Below are 18,392 nucleotides of genomic sequence, written 5' to 3' on the forward strand. Positions count from 1 at the left end.
ATGGCAACCCCCTCCCCCGCCCTCCCTGATCTACAGGGCCATCCCGCAGAAACAGCAGCTGGAAGGTGAACAGTGACTGTCAGCATGAACTTTAACATTCATTTAGTTTTCGGTGGGGAAAAGCAGAGTAATTACTGCAAAATCTTTAATAAGAGATGGCTAATTTGTGTAACACAAGGCAGGCTGATCACAGAGTAGCAGGTGGGGTGGTCAGAAACTTTCAAAGGAATCAAGGGCCACAGATGTGACAAGACTGTCCTTATACTGGACTTGAGAAATATTTCAAAAGCAGAGCTGTCACATGATATTACATTTAGATATATGGCATTCAGATATAATTAAATACAAGGAGGTAATGAGAGCATTCTCTCAAATCCAGATTTACCACAAGTCCTTAACAACGAAGATGTTTAGCAGCACAGAGGTTCTTAAGAGGAAAGACCGAGTAAATACATTCAATATTACACCATACTTAATATAATATACAATACTTAACACTTTTTAAAGACTTCATATAACAAGCACCTTCTCTGTACTACAATTTTCTGACTTATTTGAAATCAAATAAAATGGAATTTTTATCTAACCCCAAATTTGGGGAACACAGGTTGTTAAGCGCAACCATACCCACGGTAAACACGAATCATCTAGTAAAACCTGTCAGAAAGGTGTGAAAGTTTAACTGGTCTAAACATATTTAACAGAAACAAGTCTGTAAGTCATTTCAGTGAACTGAACATACATAATAAAGGTCCTAAAACATGGAATCAGATGATTGAACCCCAAAGGAAAGCATTAACTTGACTGAATTGTTAGTTTGCTTTTTGATTTAAGAATTCAGTGGGGCTAAGGGTTTTCTGATTTTGCTCAGTGGGGTATTCAATTCTTTAAAATTGCTTTGCACAGTGTACATGTTGCTGTTCCAATTTGCGAAGCGCTCTCCTAAGGCTTTGCACATAGAAAGGCAGCAACTGATGGCAATCCCAAGTGCAGCCCCCCTGGACTACTGCTTTGTATGCATGAGACCCAAATAAGCAATCCCTGCTTTCTGCAGTCGTTCTACACCCTCACCATCACACACAGGATTTCAACCTAGCTCTTTACTGATACAGAAAACGTGTGCCCATCTCTTTAAAATAAAATAAAAATAAAAGCTCCCCACTAGCAAGAGGAATGACCATGGCTCATGTGGTTACTGGTAATAGCAACTCTGTAGGAACCCAATATATTCCTCCACCTCTGGAGGGAAATGCAAATGACAACTCTCTTGAAGACACAGTTTAAGTGCCCATGTCCCAAACGCAATACTTTAAAACCAGGGAAAATTAAGGTATGTTTCTTTTCCCAAACTGCCTACATCTTAATCTTCCATGTGCAGTTAGTAGTGGAATACCGAAAAATGTCTTCATGTGATGTAGAAACTGTTTTCTGTTGCACTCTGAAAAAGTTATTCCAAGGTCATAGGTAGGCCTCAAGAAATCTATTTTGACAGGCCTGTAATCCCAACTATTAGGAGACTGAGGCAGGAGTGTTGTGAGTTCAAGGCTAGCCTAGGCTACAGTCTCAAAATTTAATAAATAAATGAATAAATGAATGAATTTTGAGGTCTGAGATTCCTATCTATATGCTGTCCCTTAAACTCTCCAGACAAACCTATTTTTTCTGGTAGACTTACAGATCTAGCTTCCACTCACAGCCCCTCCCAATCCAGTTACTGCTTCAAAGAGATAGATACCTGTACCAGTGAGGTGAGGAATACTAGTCATCTGCACGTACCTGGTTCATCACTACCTTTCTTGGCTCCGAGGATAGCCCTATCCCAAATCCTTGTACCTCACCACAGAGCTCCTCTCTTCACTAATACAACTATCCATTTGCTTTTAACAGTGAACAGTTTGCAGTCTATACACCTTGACAACAGTGGAAAATCAAGAAAGTTTTCTTACAACCTGCAACCAGGCAGTCAATCAAAAAACAAGCCAAAGCTCTGACCCAGGAGGAAGAGCAGAGCCAGTGTGGAGCTCTGCTCTCTGTGACTTACTCATGAGAAAGCTTTACTGCCTGCACCTAAAGCCTTACTACCAGATTATGTGGTAGCAACTCAAAGACGTGTTCACATCTCCTCCTGGCTTCTACTCTGCAGTGAAAGGACCTGAGCAGCCTGCTTGTATGGACTGCCTCTCAGTCAGCGCACGGCTGGAGATGCAAACTGACATTCATCTGTGTGCTAACAACACCTGCACTAAAGGAGTGGCTGTAGGATTTCGACAGCTAACTGGCACAGGCCTAGTTTCTTCACTCTAGAGAACTTACCTACCTAAATGAGATGGGAAACCTGCGCCACAGCAGCCACCTTCAACTCCTTACCTGCCTGGAACATACTACGACAAATAGCACAACAGACATTTAAACGTTAGATGAAAATCATGGTCTAGTATTTGCATTGAGAAAGTGCCCATTGTATTGAAGTGGGACTGCAAGCACACTGTTGAAAGTTTCCAGGTTCCAAATTTGCCCTCAAAGACTACAAGATGCAGCCATGCTTAGTCTCTCTCTCTCTCTGCTTTCACTGCTGAGTGGCACCAACAAAATCACAACATCAAGAGGTCAGTAGGACAGGGTTTACAGGCTTCTGATCCCCTTTGGATCTTCTGACCAACTTGCAGAAATAAGTAGCTTTCCCCAAATGCAGTTTCTTTTGTGAAAGTTAACCCATTTTCTAGGTCTCTAAGAGTACTCGGCTTTCACAGAGGCCCGAATGATATCAGACCACCCCTGTGCTAACACTAAAGTACAGGAAGAAAGTGTTTGAGACAGTTTTAGTTTAGGTTATTATATTCAAAACTATGAACAGGTTTACCTAGATGGGATTACAAAGATTCAGCTAATTTGTTGATAAGAGAATGAAGGCACCATAGATTACTCTGTGTTGTAAACATTTACCACTTATGAAATTAAAAATCCTCTACTGCTTGTGTTCGTACCATGTGCTAGTCCAGGCAAAGTATGAAATCACTAAGACCTCTTAGACCTCATTTTTACACTTATGTAGGAAGGTAGCTCATGAACAACTTCTTTAAAAGTTTAGCTTTAATGACAAACATCTATTACATCAGTCTCTCTTCAAAATAAATGGATATGCATGAACAGTTTCAAACAGGAGGTACCATGTGCTTTTTTAATACAATGCATTCAATATACTAGGCCCCTGGGGATGGCCACTGATGTACACGCTGAAGCAGTAATGTAAGTCTGTAAGCCACTGCTCCTGAACACTGCCACTCTTCAAAGTCTGCAGAGAAAAACAAAAGGTACTTTAGTTTGAGATCTGTACTACCTGACATTTTTCATCACCTCCATAAAAGTATCCACCACCACCCCTTACATAAACCAGAAGTCTTTTTAAAATACAGAAAACAACTAACTGTTGGGCATTACTAAGCCAGTGAATTCCTTTTTATGAAATTTTGAAATGGATCCCACAAGCTCAGGTGTTTCAATAACTGGTCTCGGCTAGTGTTGCTGCTCTGGAAGTTAAGAAGTAAGAACTTTTTGGACACTGAGCCTACTTCTGGCCCAAGCTCTCCACTTCCTGACTCACTGAGATGTAAAAGCTGCCCAGCAACTCCCACTGCCACAGATGCACCCCAGCCACAGAGCTTACTCCGTAACAGACTCACTCCGTGATAACAGACTCTACCCTCTCAAACTGTCAAATAAAATAAGTCCTTTAAGTTGGATCTGTTACTTGGTCAATATAAGAAAACCATATGTGCTCTTAAGTGTAACTTATAAATAATAAAATGTATGGCCAACCATCCATCCCTTAGCATCAGTTTTCTTCTTTTTTAGGGGGGGCAGGGTTGGGGATTCTTGAGACAGGGGTTCTCTTTGTAGCCCTGACTGTCCTGGACTTACTTCGTAAACCAGGCTGGCCTTGAACTCAGAGATCCGCCTGCCTCTGTCTCCCGTGGGCCACTGTACCTGGCTAGTATTCATGATCTTTATATAATGACAGGACTAATTCTGCAGGGCCAAGTAAATCTCTCTCTTTTGTAGAGGTAAGTTGATTCTCAAATCTAGGCATGGTAATAATCAGTTACTGACTTTTTCCCCTTATAATGTTCTGAATTATCCCACTGCCACACTGTCCACTGTTTCTACAAAGACTAGAAAATTCAGAGCAAATACCTATTAAAAGGATAAAAGCTCTATGATGCTGAAGTGCAACTACACTTCAATGAATAAACCCTAAAGCACCTATACACAATCTCTCTCACAATCTTTCTCCTAAGGGAAACCTACAAAACACAACCCCTCCCAACAGCCAGTGCAGAGGCAGGGATGAAGCCTTCACTCTTCCCTTCTTTTTCTCATCCTTTCTTGATACTGGCCAAAGCCTGGGCCATGACATGCTGGGCCTCCTCATGTTGTTGTTGTTCGTAGATGCCACAACTTCTGCCAAGTGTCCTTCAAGCTCAGTCAGCTTTCTCAGACCCTTAACTAAACACATGATTTTTCTCTCTTCCCTTCCTTCACAGAGCTGCCACAAAATTGTACAGCCTGACTGTACAATTTTTTTCCTCTCAAACTTTAATAAAATTGCCTGAATTTAAATTTTTTCTTTAATGATGTGAAACAATAAGGTAGCACTTAATAAATGTCAGGCAAACTAAGCAAATTATTTGAATATTCTCTCTTAACAGTCACCAAAACCTGTATTCATCCTACTTTAACAGAAAAATAAGCTTGACTACAGAAGAAAAAGAGTTGCTGTCACTGTTACTCATAAAGTAACAGTCTCACAATCCTGACAGCTATGTCTCTAGTGCCTAAACCTCTAGCTGTAAGGCCCTTGAGGCATGACAGCAGCTTAGGCCTCACTCCCTACTTCTCTAACAGCCTTCCAAGCCCTTGAAGGAGAGCATGTAGCCAGGTCCTGCCCTAAGGGGGGAAAAAAAAAAAAAACCCAACATCAAGGCACACTTCTCTAAACTCAGACCATCCTGGAAAGCTCCACCCCACCCCAAGAAACCCTATTTTTAAACATGAGTTTTGAACAGCAACCCTCTTGTGTCTTTCCCAATACATCTCCTGTGACTCTGTGGTCCTCCTTGACTCCCTCAGAGCTGCAGCACTTATACCAAATGAACTCTGGTGTCACCTTCTTCTTTAATATTTTAACACTGTATTTTTAAAAAGGCTAGTTCTGAATCAGAGACAAGGAAGGTGCTGGGGAACTGCAAGAGGCAAATGGTACACAAGAACTTCACTCTCTTAAAAGCATCCCTTGGCCCTCCCACAAGTCCACTCCTCCACTAAGAGGACAAAGCATTGGGTTCCATGCTGCCTACCGTGATATTCTTGATAATCTGCTGCACTATGATGGCATTAGTCAGCATGTGCGACCTAAGTGGCACGTGCTGAAGCAGCAGGCGAAGCAGCTGGCCCACAACAGGCAGCTCCTCAGGAGAAGCTCTGTTCACCCGTAGGCTCTGCAGCATCAACCGGAGGACTCGAGGCAGGAGAGCTAGGATGGAGACACAAACCCCCCACAACTTGTCCCTATAGTAATGGGGAGGAAAAAAAAGAGTCAGTGAGCCAACACACAAGAGAAATGTTCTTTCCACATTACCCAAAACTAAAATGGACTTTCTAGAAATACAATGTTTGCCAGGTGTGATAGCTCAATGCCTATAATCCCACTGTTTTGGAGTGTCACTGATTTTGAGCCCAGCCTAGGCTACATTATGAGTTCTAGGCTAGATTGGACTTAATAGACCCTACCTCAATAAAACAAACTTCAAACTAAATACAGCAAACCATAACTAGTAAAGCTACTAAGAATTTGCTGCTAGAAAGTCTAGTAATCAGCATTTCCCTAGACTTATAGACATCCTGAAGCCACAGTGATTACATATAGCACAAAGCTTGCCAGAAAACAAAATGATCTACACATACACAACCATCAACACTAGACACTGTCCAATTACTATACAATGCAGCAGACATCTGAAGACTACTGCACCCAAGAAAGAACAAAAATCCACAGATGAAATTAAAACCTATGACTGGTTCATAGTCTGGTCAGTATCACAGAACAAAGGAAAGGGCTGATTTCCAGAGAGAAAAACTAGTTCATCATGACCCCAAATAAGACTTCAGAAAGTAGCTAATAATGGGACCTTTACTGCAACAGTGGGTCACAAAATAAATGGTCACTTCCATGCCACTAAACAAGTTTATGATAAATATGATCTATGAGTATATGAACTAGCCCACGTACTGACACAGAACAGGGATAGCCATGTACAAGGAGAAACGAGGAAAGTCAGGCTCTTGGATAGCTAAAAATAAGACAAAGGCATAAAGACTACAATTTTGGGTCATCTGACAGTGGGGATGGATGCTGAGAAAGGTATTGTTAGATGATGCCATCATGTGCACGACCTGGTACACAGCTTCATAATACAATCAAGAGATGCTGTAAGCACAAGATATGAAGCTATGGCACTAAAGACTTCAAGTACTGTGTACTTAAATGTTACAATGTCATTTTTATCTTGTTTTAATGTCTGCATGTCACTATACTGTCCTACAACTCACATGCCAGGCTGGAACTTGTAGTACCTTGCCTCTGCCTAACAGTCATGCACACACCTGGCTTGTGCTGCACTTCTGCCCAACTAGCAACACAGTAGGTCTGTCTAGGCAGCAGCAGCATGAACATGAGTAACATATACAATGTTACAATGGCTACTATGCCACTAAGCAATGACAACCTCTCAGTTCCATCACACCCTTCCCCTAACAGTCCTCACTGCCTGAAGCATTTGTAGCACATGACTATTCACTCACTTTGTACTTGTGAGTTTAGGTGGACTTCAAATAACTAACCACTGTTGGAACACAGGCTCCAGGCCCGAGGTATAGGAGGCAAGTAATCTGAACTAGACTCCATGCAGAATGTGGAAAGCCAGAAAAAGGAAAATGTGAAACTATCATATAGGGAGGTCTTCGTAAACTCCTGTAAAATACACAGTAAGAAAAAAGGCACACAACCCAACACAGAATTTGCTTAGCCCTGTAAAAGACAATTTTCAGAGTCCCTCTTACTACTCTCCATATAAGAAAAATTTCTGCACCAAAAGAATTTTAAAGTAATACCAACAAAGAGAATGGCAAAATACCAAAACAGGAGCAAATGAAAGAAAAACAAGTAACAAAACTTGGTCAAGTGCATGCTCAATGAGAGGGTTAACTCAAAGAGAATTATACTGGAAGATGGTAAAAGACAAAAATAAATAAACACCTCCCTATGTTTAAAATAGAATTTTCAGAAAAACTAAGAAGAAACAATGGGGGAAAGCAATAAAATAACTAAAAATTTCCCAGAATGAAGAAAAAGATCCTGAGTCTTCTAGTGGATTCAAACCTATTGCCATGGAAGAATACATCCTGATTTACAACACAACTTCTTCATACAAACAAAGTGGCTAGGCAAGCAGCAGATTTTCATTAGTAACAAAGAGCCAATGAGACAAAAGAAAGAACAGTATCTTCAAGGCTCAGTAGCACACTGTCACCCCCGCTTGCTCAAGCCTGACTTTTCAAGCTAATCTATGGGAATCAAAGATCTCTGTGATGTTAAGGCCAGCCTGGTATACGTAGCCAGTTCCAGGCCAGCCATGGCACAAAGTGAGACTTCTAGAACAAAGATCCTTTAAAGGGGAACAAATTACTACATACACTCAGTTTTGTCCAGTCTAGTCACATAAAGTAAAAATGTTCCTTTATTTAAAAGCTCCAAAGATCTTTGAAACTTAAGACTGTTTAATAAAAAGGGTTTATGTTTCAAGTAACAGACTATGACAAACAGCAGTTACAAGTGAAGTCCTAAGTGGGGATGTTATAAAACCTTAGATAACACCAACTCTACATTCACTATGTATCGGTTTTATAATATTACAGTGAAATAGTCATTTTAGAAAGAATTGTGTCTTAATGGGAAAAAAATGTGAACTAAGTACAAATAGTATAATGAGACAAGCTCTAACATATTCACAGAAGAGAATACTACAGATCAAAGTAACTGCAGAGCAGGCCAAACCCAGACCACAGCCTTTATTTGTAAACCATGTTCTACTGGAAACAGCCACATTCATTTATTTGTGTATTCTCTACTACTGCTTTCACATTATACAGTAGTGCTAAGTACCTACAGCAGAGAGCTTATGGCCCTGAAAAGCTGAATTTGCTATCAAACCCATTAAAGAACTTTGTTGATGCTTAACTTGGTACAGAGAAATAAAACCAAATGAAATAGAACTAAATGAATCAACACAAACGACCACAGATAATACTGATACCAAAAAGACAAAAATATGAACAAGATAATTCCTATCAAATCCTCAAATATGAAGAACAGAATTAATACTGTTCACAAACATACACAGAACCACTACTTAAAAAGCCAGAACACCTATCAACACTAAAGTGACTGAGATACACACAGAAGAAGCCAAGACCTCCACTGTGTATTGTGTGCAGGTGGTGTGGGTCTATACATATGCCCAGGAATGCATTACATGGATGGCTCAGTTTGTTATTACTATTTTAAGCCATGGAATTTATATAGCTGCATCTTCAGGACATTTACAAGTTCGAAGGAAGAGGCCACAGGCATGAAGGTGCATGCCTGCAGTGCCAACCCTAAGAAACTGACACAAGATTCTGAGGCTGAGGCCAGCAAGACTGTCTGGAAAAAGAATCCACAGCCATAGCAAATAATGAAGCACAAAGAAAAACTAGAAAATGCACACGTTAAAACACTAACAGAAGGTAAAATAATATTATTTTTATTTTTTCTATTTGCTTACTTATCAGACTTTTTTCATCTGATTCAACAAGTACACCAATGAAATTGTAAACATGAAAACACTTTAAACCTATAGTAGACTCTTCCAACATTCTATCTTAAATATCACATAGGAGTAAAAGTACTTCAGCATTTTAAACACTTCTTAAATCCCAAAATTAAAATTCTACCCTGACTAGCTCTATTGAAGCTTTCAAAAAACAAAACAACTAAAAACTGTACTATAGTTCGTGTCTTTAGAGTTAAAATTTTTTGGTGTGGGACCTATAATAACGCTCGATGGCTCAAAGGTTAAGAGCACTGATTGCTCTGTTGCTCTTCCAGAGGTCCTGAGTTCAATTCCCAGCAACCACATGGTGGCTCATAACCATTTATAGTGAGATCCGGTGCCACTTTTCTAGAGTGCAGGGGTACACGCATATAGAACACTGCACACAATAATAAATAAATAAATCTTTAAAAAAAAAAAAGCTCTCCAGAAACTTTGTAATACCATCTGACTTTTCAATTCTGTAGCATAATAAAAAAAGTTAAAATCCCTAAGAATTCTTGCTATAACACAAAAGATTCATAATACACACACAAAACTACCAAAGCTTATACAAGCCCACCAAATGAATTTACACTAGTTCTAAAATCTAATTCTTCTCCACTCTTATTTAGGGAGAAGAGAAACAGAAGGGAAAAGATTAAGATTGAAAAATAAAATAAATATTACCTCTTTTTCAGATGTTCTGCTTCCCCTTTCTCTAGAGTAAGCAGAAAATAAAGAAGGCTGTAGCAGCAAGAAGCCAGGAATGGCAGGAGACTGTCACTAACTACACATGTATGATCCAGAAGCTTACACATCACTCCAAATATACAGCCAGCTGTGCTGTCAGGAATTACGGTCAACCCAACCTAAGTGGACAAAAGTGAGATCAATTACCTCTTCACAAAACCCTCTCCCCCCAAATAAAAGCAAAGTGTGTTAACTAGAGCATGTGTGTGAGGCCATCTCAGATTAGCATCCATGTAACTGCTACCTGCTGCACTTTAAGGCCCAATTTTACTGACAAGTTAATTCCAAACAAAAAGACTTTGCATGAAGAAGTAACTTGTGTGTGAGGCACTGAGAACTGAAACCAGGGCTCAGGAACTCACCAATAGGTAGGCACTCCAGCACAGTGCCAGAGCCAGGCCTAAGTAGTATTACTGAAGCAATCCATGCACTGCATCCCTTTCATGGAGCAAACATCTACAAGTTTTAAACACTACATCCATCACTGGTCAGAAACAGCATTACTTAAAGGAATGCTTTTTTTATCACATCCAAAAAAGTCTTGATCCTAACAATCACAGTTATTTCTTAAAAGTATTCAAAATAGAAGACTGTTCATTGGGTCCCACCTTCTATTCTACATGCTAAAATAGAACCCTTTTTACATTCAGCCTTCTGACCTTCAGCCATTTAGACACAAATAAGGAAACTGCATCCACAGGAATCAGTAAGAGGTACTATATTTAACATTCAACTACTCACTGGAAAGAAACCTGAAAGCTAGATAAGGTTCATTATGGTAAACTCATTCAGGACCACAGGAGTACACTGTCAGGAAGGTTGAATACGAGCTGTAACTGTATGGACAGAGATCTGGAAACAGCTGAAGAGTTATTAGGAACCTCCTCCAAAGGGTAGCATGAAAATGGAGGCCAAGATTATCTGGAATTGTTAACTCTTTCCTACCACAAATGTGGGAACAGGAAAGCAAAAACCCTTTGGGATTGGTGAGCCAGAAAAAAAAAAAAAAAGAAAGAAAAGGTATATAGCTTTGACAATAGAGAGTAAGAACTGGAAGTCTGATAGCAAGGAAAGAAGGGCACTTAGAATTCACAGAGCAGTCTCTTCCAGTTCAAGGGTAACTTCATCTTAAAGGAGGAAAAGGGTTATGGACAGGACTGTAACATTAACCAAAAAAGTGAGTCCCTAGAAAAATACATTTTAAGAGGTCTCCCTTGTAATTAAACATATTCTAAAGCTCCAAAGTAAAAATATAAACATTAGAGGAAGTTAAAGCCCTGGTGGAGGCATACAAATGTGAACTTAATGCCAATGGTTAGAAGTCAGTCTCCAAGCTGAGCCCACTGCTTCCAATGGCTAAGCCCCATAATGTCACCTTTAAACCACAAGCCATCCGTCCAGTGGGTCCCAAACACACTTACTGACAGTAAGTCAGAAGCAACTAGTTTCAATGTTAAGGTCCCTCATTTTATGAATCCAGAAAATAAGGTCTTAGGAAAAGAATGCATCCCCACCCTCTACTCACTCCCCAACACCACCCCTAGTGACATAACTTAAGTATCAACAGCCAGCAGAAGTTCTTACCACATCATGCCATGAGATTCCTGGAAAACAGCATTTTATTTAAGAAAACAAACAAACACAAAACTAAGGATATTTACCAAATGCTTACTGATGGCAGTTTGTCACAGTTTATTGGTTATTCGTGCCCGAAGCCAGAGCTTTGACATCTTGCAAACTGCCTGTCAGAAAAAGAAAACAAAACAGTAACTGCATCAGAGATTTTAAGAATTAAAAACAACAAAGATCAACACAACTTTTAAACCAACTTTACCCATTAGTAACAAACAGGTTAACAAAACTTTGACTTTAAACAGGTGACAAGGATCAAACAGACATCATAAACACAAACACAATACCACATCAATCAAGTTATCTACAAAAGCATTTAGTTTTTAAATAGCTTAGGAAGATGGAGACTATATTTCTACAACAGAAAAGCCCAAAGAGCAGGATCTAATAGTTAACAAAAGCCTTCTAATTACTTAGTAGAAAATGCATACCATGAGAGCCTGCCCAGCTGTCCCCAACAGAACCACCTCCCTCCCTCACTTCCACATCCATATTCAGAAACCCCACCGGCTACCCTGGTAAACAGAATCCCAGAGGCTACATCAGTTCCCAGAAGTTCAGAGGCAACGCAAGCATCCAAAACCCTAGACTTCATGCAGGCTGCCGAAACCTCAGCAGAAACACCCTACTAGACCACAGGACTCGCTGTTCACGAAAACAACACAACTTAGAAAACTATTAGGTCAATTTTAAGATGCATTATAAAGACATGAAAACCGATAATACTATTAAAAAAAAAAAAGAGTCTCAAAACACAAATACATTGAGAAGGGCGGAAAAAACTTTGAAAGAATTAGTGATTACCAGAAAGAGAGCACTGAGAAGTCTTAATTCCAGACTCAGAAGGAATGAAAACTCCTGGAGGAATAATGGTTGCCGGTTCCCCACCCCACCTCCAAAAATCTATAAACCTATAAATGATCACAAACAAACACACACCACCAAAGCACAGGCCATGATGGCATGTGCCTTTCTACCAGGCACTCAAGAGACAAAAGAGTGGAGCTCTGAGTTTGTAGCCAGCCTGGTCTACAAAACAACCAGGGCTATACAGAAACAAAAACCAAACCAAACAAAAAACAAAAAAATCAGAAGATGGGCTGAAGAAATACTTCAGGGGTTAAAAGCACTGACTACTCTTCCAGAAGATCCAGGTTCAACATCCAGCACCAACTTGGCAGCTCACTACCAGTTCTAGGGGATCTGATGCCCTGTCTGGGCTACAAGGGAAGGGCACCAGGCACACATGAAGTACAGACATACATGTAACCAAAATATCTATACACATAAAGATAAAGTAAGAGTCTAAAAATATGCAAAATATGATAAACAGTAAGGAATTTTACTACAATAAAATGTTGTAGTAGGGAGCCAGAGAAAGGGCTCAGCGGCTAAGAGATTCAGTTGCACTTTCTGAGGACTAGAGTTTGATTCTCAGCACTGCACTGTGGCTCACAAATGTCTGTAACTCCAGTTCCAGGAGACCTGACATCCTCTTCTGGCACTACAGACACAGATACAAGCAAAATACCCACATACATAAAAAGAAAAATAAATTGCTAAAAAAAAAAAAAAAAAAAATCATGGCACAAAAAAAAAAAGCCTATTTAATACAAGCAAATTATAAAAAGTTTAACACATAAAACTGAATAGGTCACGGTTAGCTACTTAGTTATGGCAAAACTATGAAGAAACAAATATGATAAAATTTAGGACATTATACTACTGGAAAAGATAAATAACTGTAAGAAAATCCTGAAATTGTTACACTTCTGCTTATCCATAACAAATAAATATATTCTTTGGGGGCTGGGTTGAATATGGATGGCTCAGTGCTGCAGTGTGCTTAGCATGCTAAAGAACTTGGGACCCAACCCCAGCATTACTCAACAACAAAAAAGCCTTTTGTAACTATTTAGTATCTTAAAAACTGACAAATTAAAACTGTTACTAGACTTTTGGAAAAAGGGACTCTCCATTTGAGAAAGCTATACTTTCCAGAATTCTCTTCCTTTTGGGACCTTTCTCTGTTAATTACTGTTACAATGCACTACTTTTTAATGGTCAGGAAGACACTAAGTGAAAAATACAAGGTCCAGACTACCATATACAGTATTATTTTTATAAAAGAGAAAACCAAAAGTATGTGTACACACACACACAGATGGTGTGTTCAGAAGGAATAAAGACTCTTCGCTTTCTAAATTTTATTTTGTAAATTTATTTTGTCTTTCTAAACTTTATTTTGTGAATACTATTCTCAAATAGCCTCAGTAAAAACGTCATTTCCATCTAGCAGATAACACTACCCCAACACAAATAAAGAATTCTAATCTACTGATAACTTGGCAAAATGAGAAAAATAAAATTTTTACACCTAAGATGCTAAGATCATGTAAACTTCAAATACATTCACATGAAGATGGAGTTAAAATACAACAAAGTTGTAAGCTGAAACTGACTTTTGCTAAAAAAGCTTCAAAAACTAAAATTTTTAAGTCTAATTTTCCACAATTTATGACTTAACATTTCAGAGACAGCAACCTTACAACATAGTCTATGGCCATGCCAAATGTTCACCTCAGGAACAGTTGATCACACTTTCATGACAGATTGTGGCTTTACAAAGATGATATGCTTTAATATATATGTCACACATATTAGACACATATATACATATTTAAAAACTTTAGAAACCAGAGAAGTACAGAAAATCACCATTTAATTCAAAGCTTCCTGAAAACAAAGCCAGAAAGGTCTAACTCACCAAACTGACACTGCCAAACCAATGCCTGGAATCTTAACCCACTAATCTCCATAAAATACTTTTTTTGAAGTGTCAAATGATATTTTAAATATACCAGAATCATCTTAAAAATGACAATTACTACAAATTATTAGGAAACCCAGCTTCTAAATCTAGGTCTAAATTCCTAAATTAAGGCCTTAAGAATGAAAGATTTCTTAGCTCCTGTCATCTCTTATGAAGTAAATCTCAACTGTTAAATATTAGGTTAGTTAGCCGGGTGTGACAGCACATGCCTTTAATCCCAGCACTTGGGAGGCAGAGACCAGCTTGGTCTACAAAGCAAGTCCAGGACAGCCAGGGCTTGATACACAGAGAAACCTTGTCTCAAAATACCAAAACAAACAAACAAACAAATAAATAAATAAATATTTATATATAAATATATTTATTGCGTTAGTTATACTATTCCTTTTCACTATTTCATTTTTTCACTTTTTTAAAAACATTTTAATATAACAATTTATTTCAGATCTGAGAAGTACAAGTTTAATAGAAAGTACAACAGCATAATGTCTATAAAGAGATGGTTGTCAGTGAGCTCCAGTAACCACAGACTCCTACTGGCCAAAAATAAAATTTCAATAACAAAATGGCTTATCCTATCAAAACCATCAAAACATGGTTTTTGAGATAAGCTCTATATAGCCCAAACACAACTCAAACCTTTTTTTTTTTTTTTTACAATTTATTCACTTTATATACAAATTGTAGCTCCCTCCCTCCCTCATCTCCTCCTGGTCCCACTTTTCCTCCTTCTTTTCCCCCATTCCCCTACCCTAATCCACTGAAAAGGGGAGTCCTCCTACCCTACTGTCTGACCCTAGCCTATCAGGAATGCCCGCCTCGATCCTCTTCCTTTGTGGGCTGGTTAGGTAGCCCTACCAGGGGGAAGTAATCAATGAACAGGCAAGCGGGTTCATGTCGGAAACTGCCCCTGCTCCCCTTAATCCTTTTCACTTTTTAAAAGCCAGTATTTACAAAAAATCCAAAAAAAAGCACAATACTAAGAACTGTGAGTTGTAGAGGATAAATGTCACTGGTATGAACTTAGCCTTCTGGCCAGCATCAAGTAAGGTCAAGACAGAAGTCAGCAACAACCAAACAGAAGAGTTGGGTTGTTACCTAAACTTAGAGATGGCCCTGGTAAAGAACATGGACAGATCTAGGCAGAATACGTATGGCCTAGACACCTGGTGTTACAGAAAATAATAAGGTGACTGTCCCAGCCAAACACCTCTCAGATAATTAAAGTCATCAGCCAGCAGAGAATACAGCCTTCTAAGACACAGGAACAGAGACAAATGTTAATTAAGAAATGAAGAGTGACCCATGTCTGTGATCCTAACCTCAGGGGGTCTGAGGTTAAGAAGAGCATGAGCTATTTACAGGCAGAGTATATCTTAAACACACACACACACACACACACACACACACACACACACACACACACGAAAAACCTTACCAATAATATCTGTGACTTTTGGAGGTAGTTCTATTAATAACCTTTTAAGATAATTTTGCCTTTTGGAATAAAACACGATCCTTATAATTCCATGTTAAAATGTGTTTTTTAAACCCCCAGAGTGGTGGCACAGGTCTCTGATCCCAGCACTTGGGAGGCAAAGGCAGGCAGATCTCTTAAGTTTGAGGCCAGCCTGGTCTACAGGGCGAGTCCAAGACAGCCAGGAATACAGAGAAACTGTCTTGAAATAACAAACAAAAACAACTTAGTTCAAACATATGGTTTCAATGTGCATTTTTCACTAATACTGAAACATGCTAGTAAGATTTACTACACTTGTAAGTTTATTAGGTATCTGCAAAATTTAATATTTCTGAAGATTTCCTTAACAAATACCGAACACACTGGTTATTTAAACAGTCTATGTTTTTAAGTAGTTTATAAAAGATACAAAATATAAACTGGAATCTCCTTTTAAGTAATTGTAAACAAGTTTTGTACACTGGCATCAAAACCTAAGGAAGAATTCTTTTTCCTTAAGTTTAATTTTAATAACTTACACATCAATTTTTAAAATCAAAGAAACTACTGAGTAATTTTTGTTTAACAACTCATTTTAAAAACGCCAACCCCTACTTAGTTCTCTCATTAAGTCAAACAAACTCATCCCCTACCATGAAGCTCTATGCATATTCCCCCACCTGAAAATACAGGGATTCAGCCCACAAGCACAGCTGTCCTCTCCAGCAGGAAGGCCTCTCTCAATCATGCTCTGTGTCTAGCATCATCTCACACATGTCACCAGTACAAGGCCAACACTGGTGACTCAAACAGGACAGCAGGAATGAACAATTTCCTTCTGGGTGCACTATTACCTCTGTTATATCCCAATGGTGTAAAAACTGGTCCAAGTCTGTAAGGTACAGAAGCACGGGGGAAAGCGATGTCTGGATGACATGAGGAACTCCTCGAAGGTTCTGAAGCCAGGCCAACTCCTCTTTTGAAAACCCTAATGGAGGTGACAGAGAGAGCCAGCTAAAAAATAAACTGCAGAACAGTAATACACAACACCCGTAACAGCTCTTCTCTGTTAACCTGTTGTATTACTGCAACGTTAAGTGTCTTAAGGAATTAAATCCTAGTACCAGAACCCCATAAAATTCACATTACATATACATGCAAAGGATATAATCTGACCCAATCTAAAACACAGCAAAAAACACTTTTACCATGTTCACTGGGAGCTTTACTATTCTTGAAATTTAAAAAAGGGCCATAATCATTCCAATTAACAGTAAGTTATAGCAAAGAAAATAAGTGGAGCATGGTGGCATGTGCCTTTAATCCCAGCACTCTGGAGGCAGAGGCAGGGATATCTCTTGAGTTCCAGGCCAACCAAAGCTTCACAGGGAAGACCTGTCTCAAAAAACATAAAAGCAAATGAACAAAGAGAGGCAACAATATGCTCCATTCCAAATAAATTAAACATTGTATGTTCTTAGACAACAGCCCTTCAAATGTTTTTCAATTATTCTTATTTGCTCTAAGTTTTTTATTTGGGGAGTGGGATGGTGGATTCAACCACAAACTTTGAACATGGATACCTAACGTAATTCTGATGTCCTTCTTGGCTCTATCATACTTAGTCCAACCCACAGAATCTGCCAATGACCCTCCTGATTAACTGCTCTCAGAATGATTAAGACTGCCAGACACTGCCCAGCAAGCTAACTGCTTTCACATTCAGACCACCATATTTCCACGAGGATGGTCTAAGGAAACTAGTGTGTTATCGTAACATAGCAGTATATTCTCTTTTTAACTTGGCAAGTGAATGTGACTACCTGTAACTATGGAAAATAAGAAGCTGAGATAGTCTGCATCAGTGATTAAGCAGTCATTAACCGAGTGGCTCCATCCAGAAAAGGAAGATCTATAAGAAACAAAAGAACTATTACCAGTCTGTCTTTTTTTTTTTTTTTTGGGGGGGGGGGGGGGGGGGGGCTAGAGGGCTGGAGACAACTGCATAAATGCCAGACAGAATCAGGCTTTTCTAATTTACTTAAATGTCCTCATTTTCCTAACCACTATAAGACAAACATTTCGCCAGGTATGGTGGTGCATACCTTAAATCTCAACCTCATCACAAGGGAGAAAACAAAGCCTACATTTCTATGTATTAATAGTGTTAAATAGGAGGAGGGGCACTAAATAAGCACTCTCATACATCATTCAAAGCAACATGTAGATATCTATGGAAGAATATCACAGGAACTTGACATGAACAAAAAGCAGGAGGGACAAGAGTTGATAGAAGACATCCTCTTATAACTAACATATATAGGAAGCAACTGTGCCACCCAGTGGCTGGAAGTAGAAGGTCCATTTAAAGTCTGACTTAGAACAAATGAGGAGCGCAAGTCTCAGCTTTACCCATGCCAGAGCACTGAGAGGGAGCAGCACTACTAATTATGCAAAAATGACAAAGGAAAACCAAACCATGGGCAGAAGGGAAAGAAGTGAGAAAGGCTATGGGATGTAACATTAGAACTTGACAGCAAACAGTCACTGTAGTTATCAATCATCTCAAATACTCTTACAAAGATTTGCCACATGGCACCCCTATTCATGAGTGGGTTGTTTTCTAACCACTGTGTACATTCCAGAATGGTACTGGTGTGCATGGGGGAGGAGAGCAGTTATCAAATTCTAAAAAATTGTAAATGGATGGTAAAAACTACAGGCAGCAATTCTAAGGATCCCCCTTAAAAGGTGAGAAAAAATGAGCACTAACAATGTCTAGATGATGAGGCCGTTCACACAAGGAATA

The 18,392-nt window shown here is 39.1% G+C and overlaps 2 protein-coding genes across 3 annotated transcripts in view; one reads left to right on the plus strand and one right to left on the minus strand.

The window, feature by feature from the left end:
• The window catches only part of Invs (inversin), a 139,317-nt gene extending 136,257 nt beyond the window's left edge, over positions 1-3,060 (plus strand). For both annotated transcript variants that reach the window (XM_055605247.1, XM_055605248.1), the window contains one exon: positions 1,888-3,060. In XM_055605247.1, coding sequence (XP_055461222.1) covers positions 1,888-1,991 — 104 coding nt within the window. In that variant the 3' untranslated portion in view covers positions 1,992-3,060. The remainder of the gene's footprint in view (positions 1-1,887) is intronic.
• A 2-nt stretch (positions 3,061-3,062) lies between these two features.
• The window catches only part of Tex10 (testis expressed 10), a 32,911-nt gene continuing 17,581 nt past the window's right edge, over positions 3,063-18,392 (minus strand). Inside the window, exons 10-15 of the mRNA XM_055605274.1 lie at positions 17,407-17,495; positions 16,438-16,571; positions 11,321-11,341; positions 9,597-9,778; positions 5,355-5,565; positions 3,063-3,292 (exon numbers count right to left, since the gene is read on the minus strand). Coding sequence (XP_055461249.1) covers positions 3,179-3,292; positions 5,355-5,565; positions 9,597-9,778; positions 11,321-11,341; positions 16,438-16,571; positions 17,407-17,495 — 751 coding nt within the window. The 3' untranslated portion in view covers positions 3,063-3,178. The remainder of the gene's footprint in view (positions 3,293-5,354; positions 5,566-9,596; positions 9,779-11,320; positions 11,342-16,437; positions 16,572-17,406; positions 17,496-18,392) is intronic.

The sequence above is a fragment of the Psammomys obesus genome, unplaced genomic scaffold (genome assembly GCF_907164565.1).
Source record: "Psammomys obesus unplaced genomic scaffold, mPsaObe1.curated_primary_1811, whole genome shotgun sequence".
NCBI classification, from domain to species: domain Eukaryota; kingdom Metazoa; phylum Chordata; class Mammalia; order Rodentia; family Muridae; genus Psammomys; species Psammomys obesus.